General features: G+C 40.6%; 1 protein-coding gene across 1 annotated transcript in view; it reads right to left on the bottom strand.

Moving 5' to 3' along the window:
• Window positions 1–17,897, bottom strand: part of RPH3A (rabphilin 3A) — a 116,821-nt gene that overhangs the window by 84,043 nt on the left and 14,881 nt on the right. Inside the window, exon 4 of the mRNA XM_044685431.1 lies at window positions 7,176–7,319. Within this exon, the coding sequence (XP_044541366.1) occupies window positions 7,176–7,319 (144 nt within the window). The remainder of the gene's footprint in view (window positions 1–7,175; window positions 7,320–17,897) is intronic.

The following is a 17,897-nucleotide window of genomic DNA, read 5'->3' as shown; positions in this document are numbered from 1 at the left end:
GAGAGAGAGAGAGAGAGAGAGAGAGAGAGAGAGAGAGAATGGTAGACTTGAAATCAGGGAGACATGGCTTCAAATCCTACCTTAGAAATTTACTAGCTATGTGAACCTGGGCAGGTCAAATAACCTCTGAATTTTTTTTCTTTTGTAAAATGGAGATTATAATAATAACGACCTCTCGGGATCAGATGAAATAATATATATGAATTGGTTTACAAAATTTAAAGAACCAGGAATGTCAAACTATGAGGGCAGTGTGGACTCTGTGTTGGTTGGTTTAGATTTGCCATTTTTTCTATTATAATCTGATTGGGAGGGGGTAGATATTGGGAGGTGAGGAGGTATTTTTTTAATGAATGACATCACTCAAACCTTTAAAAAAAGTAAAATAAAATGTGCTTATACATAAAATATGAAGAGTTCTGAGGAGGATGTTATTTATGGCATGGAGAACACTGAGTCAAAATCCCCTAGACTTGCAAGGGGAAAATAGTTTCATGCCTTGTCTGATGAATCACCAAGGAAAAGAATCGGAATTCCTGGGTTTCCCCTTAAGACAGAACAATTGCATGGAGGGAGCTGATATTAAATTTGGATCCTGAGGGTGTGATGATTCATTCAAAGGTTCAGTGCTTTCTCGCTCATTTGTTGTCTCTTTATCTGCCTCTCTCAGTTTCTTAAACTCTCTGCGTCTCTCTTCTTCTCCATCTCCCTTTCTTTTAGTCTCTCTGTCTCTCTTACATATATCCAACATATAAAGACACCCTCACAGCCTTGCTATTCTCCTTGTAATGCTCTTCCTGTTATTTCTACTTTTATTGGAGAGCTGGGGGTCATCACTGATGAATTTAATAAACTGACCTTTTTTCTGGCATCCGAGCTTCTCAAGGCAGGAGAAAAACCTCCTTTGAGCAGAACCTGAAATTTACAACCTCCAGTGTCACATCGATTTGAGGAAAGAATTCTGAAAAGCCCATCTTTCTGTGTCATAAACCCAGGTGTCTGGGGTCACTGATGATGAATTCCAAACTCATTAATTGTTGCTGTTTCTCATTACTGTCATCCATCTCTCCCCTGTCTTGTCTCAGCCTTCCGTCCCAGCCTGATTCCTCTCTACTGCCCTACGTATCAAAAGGGGCACTCCTCATGCCCCTGAGACGAGGATGGGAAACTGAGGAAATGTAGAATGAATCAACCAACATACATTTACTAATATCTACTTAGGTTCCAAGGACCATGCTAAGCACCGATGATATGGTAACAAAAACCAGAATCCTTTGCTCAAGAAACTTATATTCCATTAACTCTTGACACCTCCTATTCTAAGACCCCTCCCAGCTCTAAGGCATTCCCTCTTCTAAGGCCCCCCCCAGCTCTGACATTCTCTCTTCTTTATTTTTTTTAAATCCTTACCTTATGTCTTATAATCAATACTGTGTATTGGTTCCAAGGCACAAGAGTGGTAAGGGCTAAGCAATGGGGGTTAAGTGACTTGCCCAAGATCACATAGCTAGGAAGTGTTTGAAGCAGGATTTGAACCTAGGACCTCTGATCTCTAGACCTGGCTATCAATTTACTGAGCCACCTGGCTGCCCCCTGACATTCTTCTAAAGGCCCTCCAGCTCTAATACTCTATGTTTTAGGCTCTTCCCAATTCTGACATTCTATATTCTAAGCTCCTCAAAGTTCTAATCTTCTCTATTCTAAGGGCTATCCTAGCTCTAGCATCCTCACTTCTAAGAGAACCCTGGAAACAGACTCAGGAGACCTTGTAGGACTGAATCCTGGCTCTTCCATTTACTAGTCCAATGACCTTGGACAAGTCACTTAATTATTGTGTTTCTCAGTGTAATCATCTGTGAGATGGGAATAAGCATTCTTTCTCTGTCTCATGGGACTGTAGTGAGGACCAAAATGAGGTCATAGATGGCAAGTGTTCTATCAGATCTAAAGCACTACATTTAAGGAAAATGTTGAGTGAGCCAATATGGGTTCATCAGAAATTAAATAGGTTGGACTAACATCATAGCTTCCTTTGAGAGAGTTATCAAACTGGTAGATTTGGGAGGCTATTCTAGATAGGAAAGGACCCAAGAGGACATACAGGACAATCCCTCCCCCATTATACAGATGAGGAAACTGAGGCCCAGAGAGACTAAATGCATTGCTCAAGGTTACACAGGTGGTAAACAGCAAAGATTTCAGGAAGACTTCTGGCAGCATTTCTCATTAGTTCACCGCTGAAGAAGGAATGACATCGGCTGAATTATAGTAGACAAGGGTCAATCCAGAAACACTGGAATCCTCACATGGTGATAAATGGATTGATACTGACCTGGAGGAAGGTCTCTAATAGAGGGCTACTAGGATCTTCCTTGGTTCTCTTCTATTCAACAGTTTTACCAATCACTCAGATCATGGATTCCTAAGATCTAATTACATAGGGATATATTTGGGTTCAAGAAACCAACTTTACAGGGGCAAGATGCTTCCATTCAAGCTAGAAGAGGGACGGTTAGCTAATAGTTTCTCTAAAAGTGATCTGATGCATTTGGTGAACTGAAAGCTCAGTTAGAGTTAACAGGGTGATAGAACCATTAAAAAAAGTGAATGTAATCTTGGGTTGCATAGGGCCATCATGAGTAAGTAGCAGACCTGGGTTTGAATTCAAGTCTTGTTACTCCAAGGCTCTTTCTCCTCCACATATCGAGGAAGAAGGTCTTGGACTTTTTGGATTTCATAGGATCATAGAACAGAGCTGGAAGAGTCCTTAAAGGTCATGTCTAACTTCCTCATTTTTTTAAACCTTCACCTTCCATCTTAGAATCAATACTGTGTATCGGTTCCAAGGCAGAAGAGTGGTAAGAGCTAGGCAATGGGGGTGAAGTGACTTGCCCAGGGTCACCCAGCTAGAAAGTGTCTGAGGCCAGATCTGAACTTAGGAGCTCCCATCTCTAGGTCTGGCTTTCAGTCTACTGAGCCACCCAGCTACCCCTTAACCTCCTCATTTTACAGATTAGACAACAGAAGCACAGAGAAATGAAATGATGTGCCCAGGGTTCTAGCTTAGGAAATGTCTGAGGCAGGATTTGAACTCAGGTCTTCTTGATTTTAGGTCCAGCATTCTAACTACTATACCACCTCAATGCCTACAGTAAGAGAAGCATAGTGCCATTAATTTATTCATACATTTAATAAACATTCATTAAGCACCTACTATGAACCCCAAATTCATTTGACTTCTGAGAAAGTCTGTGATGTCCACTGATTCTGTATTGCCTCCAGAATCAGCTACAGAAAGCTCTCTTTGGCATTCAATCTTCCATAACCTATGCCCATCCTACCTTTCCCATCTTCCTTCATCTCCTTCCCCTCCATGTACTCTTATCACCTAACTACACTGACTCCCAGTAGGACCTCATGTTAGGCAAACTCAACACACGCAAATTCAGGTATATGCAATTGGCAATCAAAAAAAAAGGTAGAAAAAGACATAAAATTTCAATTACACACTAAATCCACGGCATTTCCCCAAGTTACACAGAGTCTCACAGCAGTAGCTCGCCCAGTCGTTCTCATTTTGAGAAGCATTAGGGTGAGTCGTTACCCTGTTTTGTGCCAAACATTAGCTCCTGCATCGGTCTTCATCTGGAGTTCTTGCTTGAAATAAGTCATGCCCACATCAGAATGATGCTTCTCTTTGTTTCATTAACACTATTTCTTATTTTAGTTATTATATTAGCTATTTATTATTATTATAGTTATTAATAATAATGGCCCCAAAGTATAAGAGTAGTGGATGCTGGGAGCTCTGAGAAGCCTAAGAAATGTTGAAAAGTGCAAAATAGAACCACCATATAAGAAATACTTATTAAATAATGGGGTTCGCTATTATCAGCAATTTTCCACTTACGTGAAGGGTCTTGGGATGTATTGGTCAAGGAAAACGATGTCCTACTCTCTTTTCTCTTAGTCCCACATGAGATTACTTGGAAATGTTCTTCCTCCTCTCCTTCACTGCCTAGCTGCCCATGACTAAGCTCAAATCTCACCCTCTGCAACAGGTCTTTCCAGTTCTTCCTCCCTCTGGTGCCTTTCCTCTGAGATGACCTTCCTTTTACACTGGCTCCACATTGGATACACCTAGTTATTGGCACATTGTCTCAAGCATTAGACTGTAAGTTCCTTGCAGGCAGGGCCCTCTTTTTGGCTTTTCTTTACATCCCTAGAGTTTAGCACAATGCCTGGTACCTAGTCAGTGCTTAATAAATGCCCATTGATGGACAGAACCAAAATTTCCTCCTGCCTTCAATGACCTGACATTCTTCTGGGACTAAGAAGTCAATAGTCCTATTATCATCTGCCCTGTTCAGACCACACATGGCATCCTCTGGGGCCCTTCATTTTAGGAAGAACAGCGATAAGCTGGAGAGCATTCACAAGGGGCCAAGCAGGAGAGTGAAATGCCACATCATCAGTTAAAGTGAGTTAGCCAAGGTCACACAGCTCGTTAGTAGTAGCCCCTGAATGTCCACATCATTAATCCAGAGCCTTTTCTACATCCATAAGCCTTTCACAAAGGGGTCCCCATCATTCAACTGAGTCAAGGTCCAAGTAAAATCCTTTTTCCTCTGCTCAAGTCCTCTTTCACTTTCCACCAAAAATATGGGAGATGAAGCCGAGGTTCCAATCTCCAAGTGTCTCTCTGCTGCTCTGCCTGGTCACTAAGGTTAATAACTTAATTTTGTTGATTTTTTCACCATCTGTCACTGGGTTATTTCTGAGAACCCATGTGCTTGGAGGGAGCTGACCCTGAACGGAAGAAGCCTTCTGGTCTCCCCATCCCTTTGTGAAAAGGATGCACAATTACTTTCATTATAGTCATCTGACAAGGTAGGTCCCCAGTGGGAGGGCAAAGGGAGGAGAAGGAGGAGGAGAAATTAATGCTCCCCTTCAAAGCATGACTGTGAAGCCACCTCCTGCATCAGGCTTTTTTGTTTTTTAAACCTTTACCTTCCATTTTAGAATCAATAAATATCTATTCCAAGGCAGAAGACTGGTAAGGACTAGGCAACTGGGGTTAAGTGACTTGCCCAGGGTCATGAAGCTATGAAGAAACCAAGGTCATATTTGAACCCAGGTTCTTTATCCACTGAGCCACCTGGCTCTAATAAATGCTTACTGACTGATTGATTGATCTTATGTACCATCATGGATTCAGAGCTGGAAGAGATCTGTGAGATTGAGTCCCGCTTCCTCATTTCACAGTTGAGGAAACTAAGATCCTTGGAGTAAATAACTAGTCCAAGGGGATCTACTTAGTAAGTAGGAGAGGTGGGATTTGAACACAGGTCCTGTGACTCCAAGTTGGATACCTTTTCCAGTCTACTCTTCCTTTTGCCTTTGGGTGCCTGTTATTTCCCCTGAACAGAATATAAGCCTCTGGAGGGTTTTGTCTTGGTATCTCCATTATGCAGCACAGTTCCTGGCACGTACCCCTTGGTAAATGCTTCCTTTTATTGAAAGGTTGAAGGCTTAGCCTTGTTCTGCTTGGCCCCAGAGGGTAAAACTAGGAACCGTGGGTAGGACTTACAGAGAATGAAAGTTGCTAACTTCCTTGAATTTAACTCCCTGTCCTTATTCTCTATTTATTCTGGATCTCTTTACCTATGTGTCTCCTGGCTGCCCTGATGGCATGCCAGCCTCTTATGAATAGGAGTTCTTTCTCTTTCACCTTCAGGTGGAACTAGACAGAGGCTTCCAACTCTGAGTCTTTCCATGATCCTGTGATTTTTTGTGAATGGAGCGAATGTAGGAGAGAAAGGAAAGCTGTTCTTTGAGGCAAATCACCTTGTGCCATCCTTACACTATCAGAGACAGGGAACAAAAGCCTCAGCCACCCTGGGCCTGGGAATGAGCCCAGAACAAACATTTGGCCCCAGATGGGCACTCCAGACCCATTCAGAACCCGATGCCCCGAATGTTTTGCCCAAACTAGCTTCTTGCCCACAGCTCATGGTGTGGCCATTTTTCAGACCCCTGAACAAAATTCTAAAGCCAACTTAAGTAGGGCAGAAGCCAGCTCGGGCAGGCACTTGGGGGTTTTCATAAAGGCAGCCAAGATGTCTTCCTTCCCCCAGGCTGCCAGGCTGCAGAAGAGCCTGAGGAAACCACAAGCTGGCAAGGGAGAGGGGCAGCTTCTCCCCTGAGATGGGGCAAAGAGCCCCCAAGCCTCTGCCCAGCTCTGCATGATACAGGGAAGACTTGAAAAAGGGTCAGAACAGGAGGCGGTTTAGCAACACCCTGAAGCAAGAAATCTGGGGGCAGGAGGGTGGGGAGTATCTTATTCCAGGCTTATGGAATTATCTGAGACAGCCTGTAAGATGTAGAGAATCAGAAGATGTCGAAGCTGGGAAAAGCCTTAGAACAGGGGATGTCCAAGCTGGGAAGGATCTTAGAACAGAGAATGCCAACTAGGAAGGGCATCAGAACAAAACATTTTAGAACTGGGAGAAGCCTGAGAGTGTCAGGGCTGGGACAGGCTTTAGAACCTAAAATTTAAAACTGGGACCAATCTCAGCAAATCAACTATGACAGGCTCTTTATAACTTGGCCCCTTCCTGCTTTTCCAATCTTCTCTTATCTTCTACCCCTCCACCTACCATTCAGTGTTCCCTCCTTACTGTTCCCTGCATGATACAGTCGGTCTCCCAACTCTGAGCATTTTCTCTGCTGTTCTCCATGCCTGAAATGTTCTCCCTCCTTATCCCCACCTCCGGGCTTCCTTCAAGTCTCAGCTAAAATCCCACCTTCTGCAGGAAGCCTTGACACTATCTAGAATTTATTCTTTATCTGCATTATAGCCATCTAGTTGTTTGTATGGAATCTCCCCACTTAAACTTCAATAATCCTGAGGGCAGGACTTGATTTTGCTTTTCTTTGTCTATGTTCAGTGTTTAGTACAGTGCCTGGCACATAGCAAGTGCTTCATAAATCCTTTTTGACTTATTATTGACCCAGAGCAACTCCTAAATCCAAACCTTCTGCAGAACTTTATTCTATCCCAAAGCCTCAGGTTCCCACATTCATGGAGCAGAAACTCTGGGCCAGAACCTGCTCAGGGCTTGTCTTCACAAGTCAAGGTTTCAAGGGGTTGATTGGAAATGTCACCGCCTTACCCTATGCGCTCCTGCTCCATCTCCTCCATTTTCTCAGCTCGGGCGATCACTCTGTTGATAATCTCCTTTTCTTCATCAGTCAGCTCTTCATTCTTTCTTGATCCTGCAGGCTGGTCAGGGCGGACAGACCATCCTGTTGGGAGCCTGAAATGCAAATGCAAAACCCTATGATCGTGCACAGAAAAATTGAACAGAAAGAGACAAGCCCTTGTAGGGAAGGTGCTAGAAACCTCCCAATAAAATTATTCTGGGCACATGTTGGTGAACCTATGGCACATGTGTCGGAGGGGGCTGCTCCCTTCCCTCATCCACCATGCCTGAGGAAATTTCTCACATCACCCACTGCTCTGCCCAGTACCCAATGGGAGTGCTTCCTCCCTCCCTTGTATGGGTAAAAAGGGCAGCTGGCATGTGGCATGAGGCTGTATTTTGGGCACTCTGTCTCTAAAAGGTTCACCACCATGGTTTTGGAGAAATGAATGGCCAGAACACATAGCTGAGTCTTAGTTTCCTTGTCTAGAATATGGAAATAATAATGCTTTTGGTACCTTTCATAAGGAGTAGTTATAAGATGCAAATGAGATTTTATATTTATTCATTCATTCATTTATCTATCTATGCATTAATTCATTCTGCTTGCTTATTTATATAGCTTTAAAAAAATTTAGACCCTTATCTTCTGTCTTAGAATCGATACTAAATATTGGTTCCAAGGCAGGAGAGTGATAATGGGAATAATCCTGCTATATCTCTCTCACAGGATTCAATGTGAGTTTTGGGCCAGTCACATCCATTCTCAGAATCTTGGGTTCCTCATCTGTAAAATAGTCACAGTAATCCCTGTCCCATCTACCTCATAAGATTATGGAGAGGTTGAAAAGAGATAATGGATGCTGAAATGCTTTTAAAAACAAGTTGGAAAAACTCAATGCTCTGACAAGCTATAAGGAGGATGATTAATAAAGTATTTCACGCTATGGTTCACTGACTAAACTGAGAGTTTCATTATCTCAGGGAGGGGTACAGGGTTGAGCCCAGTCGTTGTTAGACCACTAGAGCGCTTTGCCTCCATTAAAGAAGGAAAAAATTAAGCCCAATCAGTAAATAGTGCTCCAGCCCCATTAGCTGTCAGCATCTATTATTTCTGCTCCTCCAAATTGTGTCAGCAGGCATGAAATTGCCTTTTGACACTTGAAGTTGGGAAGTGAAAGTCATGTCTACTCTCCCTCTTACTCCTCCTCTGTCCCTCCCACCTTGCCTCACACATTCTCTCCCACTCCTCCCTAGTGTCCAGGAGTTTGGACACTGGAAGAAAACATAAGCTGGTGTCCTGGGTAGGTAAAAACAGACCAGAACACAAGGAGATCTAGATCTGGAATTCTTAACCCTTGTGATGCCCTGGTCTCCTTTGGAGGTCTAGAGAAACCTATGAACCGTTACTGACAATAATGTCTTTTAATTCATAAGATTACAAAGGAAACCAATCATGTTGAAGTAGAGATGTCCCATCAGAGTCACAGAACTCCCGGAATCTACACATGGATTACTCTGAGGTCAACAGACCCCTGCCCTGGATGGATCACAAGACTCTAGAATCAGGGATCTATAAGGGACCTCAGAGATCATCTAATCTAACCCCCTCATTTTACAGATGAGGAAAATGAAGGACAGAGAAGTTGAGTGACTTGTTCAGAGTCACACAGCTAGCAAGTCTTTGAGGGAGTTTCCTCAGTGGGAATTCTTTTCACCAATTAAAACACTGGTCTAGATCAGTGGTTCCCAAACTTTTTTGGCTTACCACCCCCTTTCCAGAAAAATATTACTTAGCGCCCCTTGTCACATACTATCACTGCCCCCTTACAGTTATTCACCACCCCCAAATGCACCTGTGGCCATCACCATCACCCCTGGATCGCTGCAGCACCCACCAGGGGGTGGTGGTGCCCACTTTGGGAATCACTGGTCTAGATGTTCAACTTCAATCTGTACCCTCAAATAACAAGAAGCTAAAAGACCAAATGTGGTAAAGACTGAATGAAGGAGTGTTGGAAAGTCTATGGTCCCTCTGCATGACAAGGAACCTTAGAGAGCTTTGCACTTTTTTTTCTAGGACTGGTTTCCCATCACTTTAATAATTACTCTTCATCACTTGCCTTTCTCCAATTTATCTATAGCTTTTGTAAACCTCCATGGCCATCACTTGACATACTAAGGGTCTAGCCAACAGAGAATAAATCATAAGAATTTCTGCATCATCATTCCCCCCAAACCTCACACTTATCCCTGGTCCCCTGGCTATTCAGAATGACCCAGATCTTAGACAGTCTAGTTTATTCCCTCCATATATCACTTTACAAGAACTCAAATGGGTACATGACCCACAGAGTCCTCTAGTTTCCCAGATCTAATCCTATGAGCTTGGATTACTAAGCAAACAGGAGGATCCCACAGAACATGCACATGCAGAGCCCTTCTGATAATTTTCCTCTCTAGCAGATGGGCAGAACCCACCTCGAGGGCATCATGCATTCCTCTAAACCTAATTCCCTGGCCACAGAAGACGCAGTAGACAAACAGCAAAGCCTGTGTTTCAAAACGTCTCCAGTCTGCCTCTGTGGAACTCACTGCCTCCTGTTGATTTCTCTGTTCTCGTTCCAAGAGTAAAGAGCAAAAACATGGATGAGTTTTTCCAACTAAATGCTTTTCACCTACTGGAGATTCAGATTATTGGGGGGGGAAGAGGTTAGTGATGGAGACAGGAACAAAGTCTTTGATTCTCAGTGACAATCACACATGGAATAATAATGGCAACCAAAGACTCGATTCACACAGTGTCATGTTATATCCATGGTTAACAAAGTGTCTTGTAGACATTACTGCCATCATCTCACAACAATTTGATAAGATAGATAAGGCAAAAATGATCTCTGTGTAGGGCACAGTGGCATCGTGGAGAGAATGCTGAATTAGACTCAGAAAGAACTTGGTTGAAATCCTGCCCACAAAAAAGAAAAACGATAAATAAAATCCATCCATACACCAAGGGAAATATTTTAATATGAAAAAAGTAGTGGGTGGGAGGTTGGGTCTAGGAAGGAAAGGAATCAGGGTTTTGGGTGTTCCTGGTAAGTGGGGATCATAAGCCCACACTGAATACGACACTATCGTTTGAACACATTGCACAAAAATGAGAGCTTTCCATCTCTCGATTCTTTCTATGTTTTGGCCTGATGAAGTTCCCAGTGTTGGGTTAACTTAAACCACAGGCACATTTCATGATAATCACCGGTACTTAGAACTTATCAGTTCCTTTAAATATGCAACAATATTTCCACCAGAAGCCAAAGACTGGTTTCCTGAAAGTTTCTCAGGTCCTGACAAGTCATGAGGTCAATTAACCTCTCTAGGCTTCAGTTTTTTCATCTGTAATAGGAAAATAGCTGTAGTTACTTATCTCAAATGAGACAAGTTTAAGGGGCCATATGAATGCCAACTGTTGTTATTAACTCAGAGTGACAGGAAGATTTCTAAGAATTATTTGTGTTTTTGAAGGAGGAACATTAAAAGGATGTTGCTAGACCTCACAAATTTTTAAAATCAGAATGGTAACTAGGGCAGGGTAACTGGAGCTTTGTGTCAGGGTGCCTAAATTTAGAGAACACTGAAACCCTTTGGCAGCAGAGAAACAACTAAGTTGAGGATTTCATTAGTAAGAGTAACTAGTCAAAATAAGAAGCTACCAAATGACTACTTTCTCCTAATTCCTCTAGCAGATGGCTCTAAGTGAGTTCTTTCCTCACTTACCCACTACACTGTTCTCTCTAGTAAGTAGAGTATTATAGAGTCTTTCCTGCATAACTAGATTTGTATTTTAAAAAAGTTGACCAGGGGGCATGTTTTATGCTGCTTGATTCAGTCACTAAAAATATTAGTGACGTTTCTCTTTAAAATCACTGAACCTTGACTGGAGGAATTCCATGTGAACTGGAAAGAGCTCCAGGAATTGATGCAGAGTGAAAGGAGCAGATCCAGAAGAACATTGTACATAGAGACTGATAACACTCTGATAAAATCGAATGTAATGGACTTCTGTCCTAGCAGCAATGCAATGACCCAGGACAATTCTGAGGGATTTATGAGAAAGAACACTACCCACATCCAGAGGAAGAACTGTGGGAGTGGAAACACAGAAGAAAAACAACTGCTTGAACACATGGGTTGATGCGGACATGGTTGGGGATGTAGACTTGAAACGACCACACCAATGCAACTATAAATAATATGTAAATAAGTCTTGATTGATCACACATGTTAAAACCAGTGGAAATGTGCATTGGATATGGGGGGGGGGGTGAAGGGGAAAGTAAAAAACAAGAATCATATGACCATGGAAAATTTTTCTAAAAAAATAAAATATTCAAATCCAAAAAAAATCACTGAATCTTGAAATCATAAAGATGGCAAAGACTTGGATAAGGGAAGCTAGGTGGCTCAGTGGATAGAGAACCAGGTTTGGAGTTAGGAGGTCTTGGGTTCAAATCTGGCCTCTGATACTTCCTAGCTATGTTACCCTGGGCAAGTCACTTAATCCAAATTGCTTAGCCTTTACCACTCTTCTGCTATGGAAACAATACTTAGCATTGATTCTGAAATAGAAGATAATGTGGGTTTTTAAGTAAAATAATTGGAAAATATTTTAAAAATAAATTAAAACACAATAAAACACAGATAAAATTACATTTTGAAACTAAATCAATATGTGACCAGTTTCTGTTTGAGTCTAATACCACTGATCTAGTCACTGATCTGGTTAAACCACTTCCCATATTTTATAGATGAGGCAACTGAGGCTCAGAGGAACTAAGTGATCTACCCATAGTCATATAAGCTAGAAGATAATGAGAGGCAGTTTTTATACATAGGTGTATGCTGGGTAGAGTTCAAATATAGCTTCTAACACTTCCTAGCTAAGTGATCCTGGGCAAGTTATTTAACCCTATTTGCCTCAGTTTCCTCATCTGTCATATGAGTTGGTGAAGGAAATGGTAAACCTCTCCAGTATCTCTACCAAGAAACCCCAAAGGGGATCACAAATAGTAGAACATAAGTAAAAATGAAAGGAGCTTCCAGAACCCAAGTCTAGGATTCTATTCACTGTGCCTCAGTATCTTGTCTCAAGTCTCTCCAGACTCTAATCCTCCATGTAGCTGCCAAAGGGATATCCCCAAAGGACAGGTTTGATCATGTCACTTCCCAGACCTACAGATTTAGTGGCTCTCTATTACCATAAAATCATAGCTAGAGCTGAAAGGTCTTTCAGCCAGTTACTTGGATTCCTCTAACTTTCTAGATGATGCCAGCCTGCCAACAGGAAGAGCTGGGCCTTTGGATACATTGATAAAGCCCCAGGGTGCGAGAGAACCAGAATTAAAGGAAAGCAAACTCAAAGCCTGAGCTGTTGCTTTGTATGAATTGTTTTGAAAAATGAAAGTGCTTTTGTCTATTCCATAGGGACCTCTATGAGATCAGTCCATGGGAGAGGGTTTCTGTGTGGAATGCAGTATGTAACTCTATGTGCGTGGTAGTCATAGTATTCAAAGAAAGAAACAAAGAAGAATTTGCTGAAGGTATTTCCAATGCTAATCTCCCACAGTATTACTAGAGGTCCAAAAGAGTCTTAAAAGTTCCTTTCCAGGCAAATTATTCCTTCTATAATCCCACGAATGCCAAACTGTGAATAGAGTACTGAAATCTCAGCAGGTGCCTGCAATTTAGGAGCAAAGAGCACATCTGGTCTTCACAGTTCTCCTTGAAAACCACTCAGGCAACTCTGCCAGGGAAAGCAAATTCCAGGTTCTCATGGGAATTTTAAATAAGCCCTTGACCAAGACATTTCTACCTATGTGACTTTGAATAAATCACATGAATAAATAAATGAACAAGAAAGCATGTATTGAGCATATACTATGTGCCAAGTTCTGTGTTAAACATGGGGGATATCAATACAAAAAGCAAGATAATTCCTCTCGAGGAGATAATATTCTTTTTTTCCAAGAGGAGAGAGGAGTCAGAAAGGGGGCGAGAGAGAAAGGGGGGGCAGGCATAAGGAAGAATGGTGATTTCATCTGTAAATAAAGGTTTTATTTAGATATTCTTTAAGGTCCCTTTCTCTGCAATTCTACTTTCTATGATTTATGACTCCAAGTTGATGTGAAGGAAAGGCTTTGTCTGCTGGAAGAGGCTGACAGAGCTCCAGTAATATCTATGAACTGTCCATGGTTCTGACCCAGCTGAAGGAAGCTCTTCATCTCACAGAGCCTACAAACAATGCCAGAATCAGTATTCAAGCTGGAAGAGGGATCTTGGAGATGATCCAGTCTAACCTCCTCTCTATACAGATGCAGAAACCTAAGATGAGATTGGGGAAGGAACTTGCCCAAGGCCACATGCCAAGTTAACAGCAGCTCCATGATGCAGTAAATAAGAGTATATTTCCTGACCAGAAGTCCTGACTCAAACACTTACTAGTTGGGTGATTCTAGACAAATCACTGAACTTCTCAGCCTCGGTTTTCGAATCTATAAAATGGAAATAATAATAGCACCTACATAATCATCAGAATAATCTGATACTAGCTAAGAAATAGAGTGGTGGATCAGTGGAATAGGTTAGATAATCAATACGTGCCAGTTATTGTCCGGAGCAACTTAGAGTTTGATGAATCCAAGGTACAAGCTTTTGGGGCAATAACTCACTGTTTGACAAAAACTGCTGAGAAAACTAGAGAGCAGTATGGCAGAGACTAGACACAGACCAATATCTCACACCACACACCAGGATAAAATCAAAATGAATACTTGATCTAGAAATAAAGTTTGACACCATAAGCAAATTAGGGGAGCATGGAAACATTTATTGATCAAATTTTTGGATAAGGAAGGAATTTAAGGCCAAATAAGATATAGAGAACATTATGAAAAATGAAGTGGATAATTATGATTACATTAAATATAAAAGGTTTTGTACAAACAAAACTAATGCAACCAAGATCAGAAAGAAAACAAGAAATGAGAAAAAAATTTATAGCAAGTGTCTCTGACAAAAGCCTCATTTCTCAAATATATAGAAAACTGATTCCTATTTATAAGAATGCAAAGCATTCTCTAATTGAAAAATAATCGAAGGATATGAACAGGCACTTCTCAGTGGAAGAAGTTTAAATTATCCATAGTCACACAAAAATGCTCCAAATCACTCCTGATTAAAGTAATGCCAATTAAAATAACTCTGAAATACCATAACTATCATTTTTGCTAAAATGACCAAAACCAAAAATGATATACATTAGAGGTCATGTGGGAAAATTGGAACACTAATACACTGTTCGTAGAACTGTGAACTGAAATAACCATTCTGGAGAGCAATATGGAACCACAATTAAAGGGTCACAAAATTATGTGTACCCTTTGAATCAGCAATAATGGATCTATATGCCAAAGAGATCAGAGATAAGGGGGAAATATATTTTTCTTTTGTAAAGAAATTTTATTTGGTCAATTCCATGTAATAACAATTTTCCACATAAGTTTTTGGAAGTTATATGATACAAATTGTCTCCCTCCCTTCCCTCCCCCTTCTCAGAGCTGCTAATCAATTTAATATGGATTATACATGTATTATCATGCAAGATATATTTTCATATTGTTCATTTTTGTAAGGGAGTACTCATATTACACCAAAACCCCCAAATAAAAAACCCAAATAAGCTAAAGTGAAAAACTGTATGCTTTGATTACATTCTGACTCCAACAGTTCTTTCTCTGGAGGTGGATAGCGTTCTTTGTCATAAGTCCCTCAGAATTGTCCTGGATCACTGTATTGCCAGGAGAAGCTAAGTCTTTCACAATTGATCATTGTACAATATTGTTGTTCTGGTTCTGCTTATTTTGCTCTACATTAGTTCACATGGATCTTTTTGGCTCCTTCTGAAATATCCTATTCATCGTTTCTTATAGCATAAGAGTATTCATCATCATCAAGCTCTGTAATCTGTCCAGCCATTCCCAAATTGATAGATATCCCCTCAGTTTTCAATTCTTTGTTACCCCAAAAAAGAACTGCTATAAATACTTTTGTACAAGAAAGTCCTTTCCCCTTTTTAAAAATCTCTTTGGGATACAGACCTAGTAGTGGTATTACTGAATCAAAGAGTATGCAGTGTTTTGTAGCTCTTTGGGTATAGTTCCAAATTGCCCTCCAGAAAAAATTGGATCAGTTCACAACGCTACCAGCAACGCATTAGTGTCCCAATTTTGCCATATCCCCTCCAACATTTATCACTTTCCTTTATTGTCATATTGGCCAATCTGAAAGAACTGGGGTTGTACCAAAATATTTTTAGCAACACTTTTTGTACTGGAAAAAGAATTGGAAACTGAGGAGTTGTCCATCACTTGGGGAATTGATGAACAAGTTATAATAGATCCTATCTGTTCCATAAGAAAGAATGGACAGAAAAAGTTCAGAAAAACCTGGAAAGACTAACATGAACTGATACAAAATGAAGTGAGAAGAACTAGGAGAACAATGCATACAATCACAGAAATATTATATGATGATCAACTGTGAAGGACTAAACCATTATCAGTAAAACAAGCCTCCAAAATAATCACAAGAACCTCATGATGAAAATACTATCTACAGCCAAAGAAGGAACTGTTGGAGTCTGAAGCAGATCAAACCAAGCCATCTTCCACTTTATGTCCTTCATGAAATTTTTTATTGTATGTATTGTATGTGTCTTCTATCATGACATGAGCAATATGGAAATATATATTGCATGAAAGTATGGGTATAGCTTATATCAAACTATTGGGGAGGAAGCAGGGGAGGGGAGGGAGGGGGAAAATCTGAATTCCAAAATGTCAGAAAACAATCATTAAAATTATTTCTATATGTAAATGTAAAAAGAAAAAGAAATAATGATAGCACATCTATCACAGGGAATTTTTGAAGACCAAATGATATAGCATATGGAAAACATTATATAATTAATTATAACTCATCAAACCATGAGCTCCTTAAGAGCATGGACTGTTTTTTGTCTTTCTATGTATCACCTGGCAACAGAGTAATCACTGAATAAACTCTAGTTAAGTTGAATTGACTTAAAGTACTACGTAAATTGTAAAGCACTATATAAATAAATACTAGCTATTACTATGGGCCCTGGGCCGAGGTCTTCTGTCTAGTGCTCTTTCCACTACAGCTTGATGCTTTCCCTTGCTCTCCCTCTTCCCAATAACAATCAAAGCCACTTCATTAGAGCCGCAATCCTAATCATTCAAGAGTAGCCCCCAGAAATACTATTTTTTAAATTCTAAAATTAAAAAAATCTTACCTCTTGTCTTGGTATTAATTCTTTTTAAAAAAATTCTTACCTTCCATTTTAGAATCAATACTGTGTATTGGTTCTAAGGCAGAAGAGGGGTAAGGGCTAGGCAAAAGGGGTTAAGGGACTTGTCCAGGGTCGCACAGCTAAGAAGCATCTATGGACACATTTGAACCCTGGTCCTATCAACTTCAGGCCTCATTTTCTACTCACTGAGATACCTAGCTGCCCGTAGAAATATTATTTTAAACACCCAGTAATGATCCCAAATTTCTCTGCATTTGCTTTCTTCTCAGCTTAGTCAGGATATTTACTCCAGGACAAAAGTGGCACATGAATACAATGGGAATAATATTGGATTTGGAGTCAGAGGACCAGGGTTTCAATCTTGGCTCTTCTATTTACTAGCTAGATAACCATAAGTGAGTCAATTAACACCAATGATCCTCCATTTCCTCCTCTATAAAATAACTCTAGAAAGTCATTTCTCCTCCCTAAGGACTCTCTGAGCCTGTTTCCTTATAGTTTAAATTAATGATCGGGCTACATGATTTCTGAGCGCCTCTCCAACTCTCAATCTATGCTCTAATCTTCTAAAATGATCAAATAAATGGGGGTGGTTGGCTGGTACTGTGAATTAGCCTTAGGCTAGCTTCTTTCTAGACTTGTGCTTGAAACTGCCTTATATTATGACTTCACCACTTAGCTTTCTTGAACTCCTAGAACTACTCCAGTACCAATTTGCCCCAGAACAAGATTGCTTCTCTCTCCTATCTCTCAAGCACTTTCCCCAGTGAAAACTCAGCATTTGTGCCACCCAGCTGGGCTCGAAAACCTCCTCCTAATTCTATCTGCCATGATGCTCCTTCTCCATGTCACCTGACAGAAAGTTGGACCTCAAGGAAGATCATGGAAGAATCTAGAGGTAGTACATTGAAGAGAGGACTAGTCCTGGAATCAGGAAAACTTGAGTTTGAATCTGACCTCAGATACTTACTAGCTATATGACTATTATAAAGCCATTAATTTCCATTTGCCTCAGTTTCCTCAACTGTAAAATGAGTATAATAATAACACCTACTTTGAAGGTTGTTATGCAGATTAACTTAGATAATATTTATTTTAAAAAGCCTAGCAGGCACTATATAAATGCTTATTCTCTTCCTTTCCAGTTTCATAATATCCCTCCTTCAATGAACTTAACACCAGGTCATATATGTAGTAAATGCTTAATAGATATTTATTGATCGCCTTCTCCGCAACCATTGATACTCTGCCTAGACTCACTCCTAAAATTTTAACATGTTCCCATACTCTTCTGTTCTTCCCAT

The sequence above is a fragment of the Gracilinanus agilis genome, chromosome 1, assembly GCF_016433145.1.
Source record: "Gracilinanus agilis isolate LMUSP501 chromosome 1, AgileGrace, whole genome shotgun sequence".
Lineage (NCBI taxonomy): Eukaryota > Metazoa > Chordata > Mammalia > Didelphimorphia > Didelphidae > Gracilinanus > Gracilinanus agilis.
This window is presented reverse-complemented; position numbering and strand designations above follow the sequence as displayed.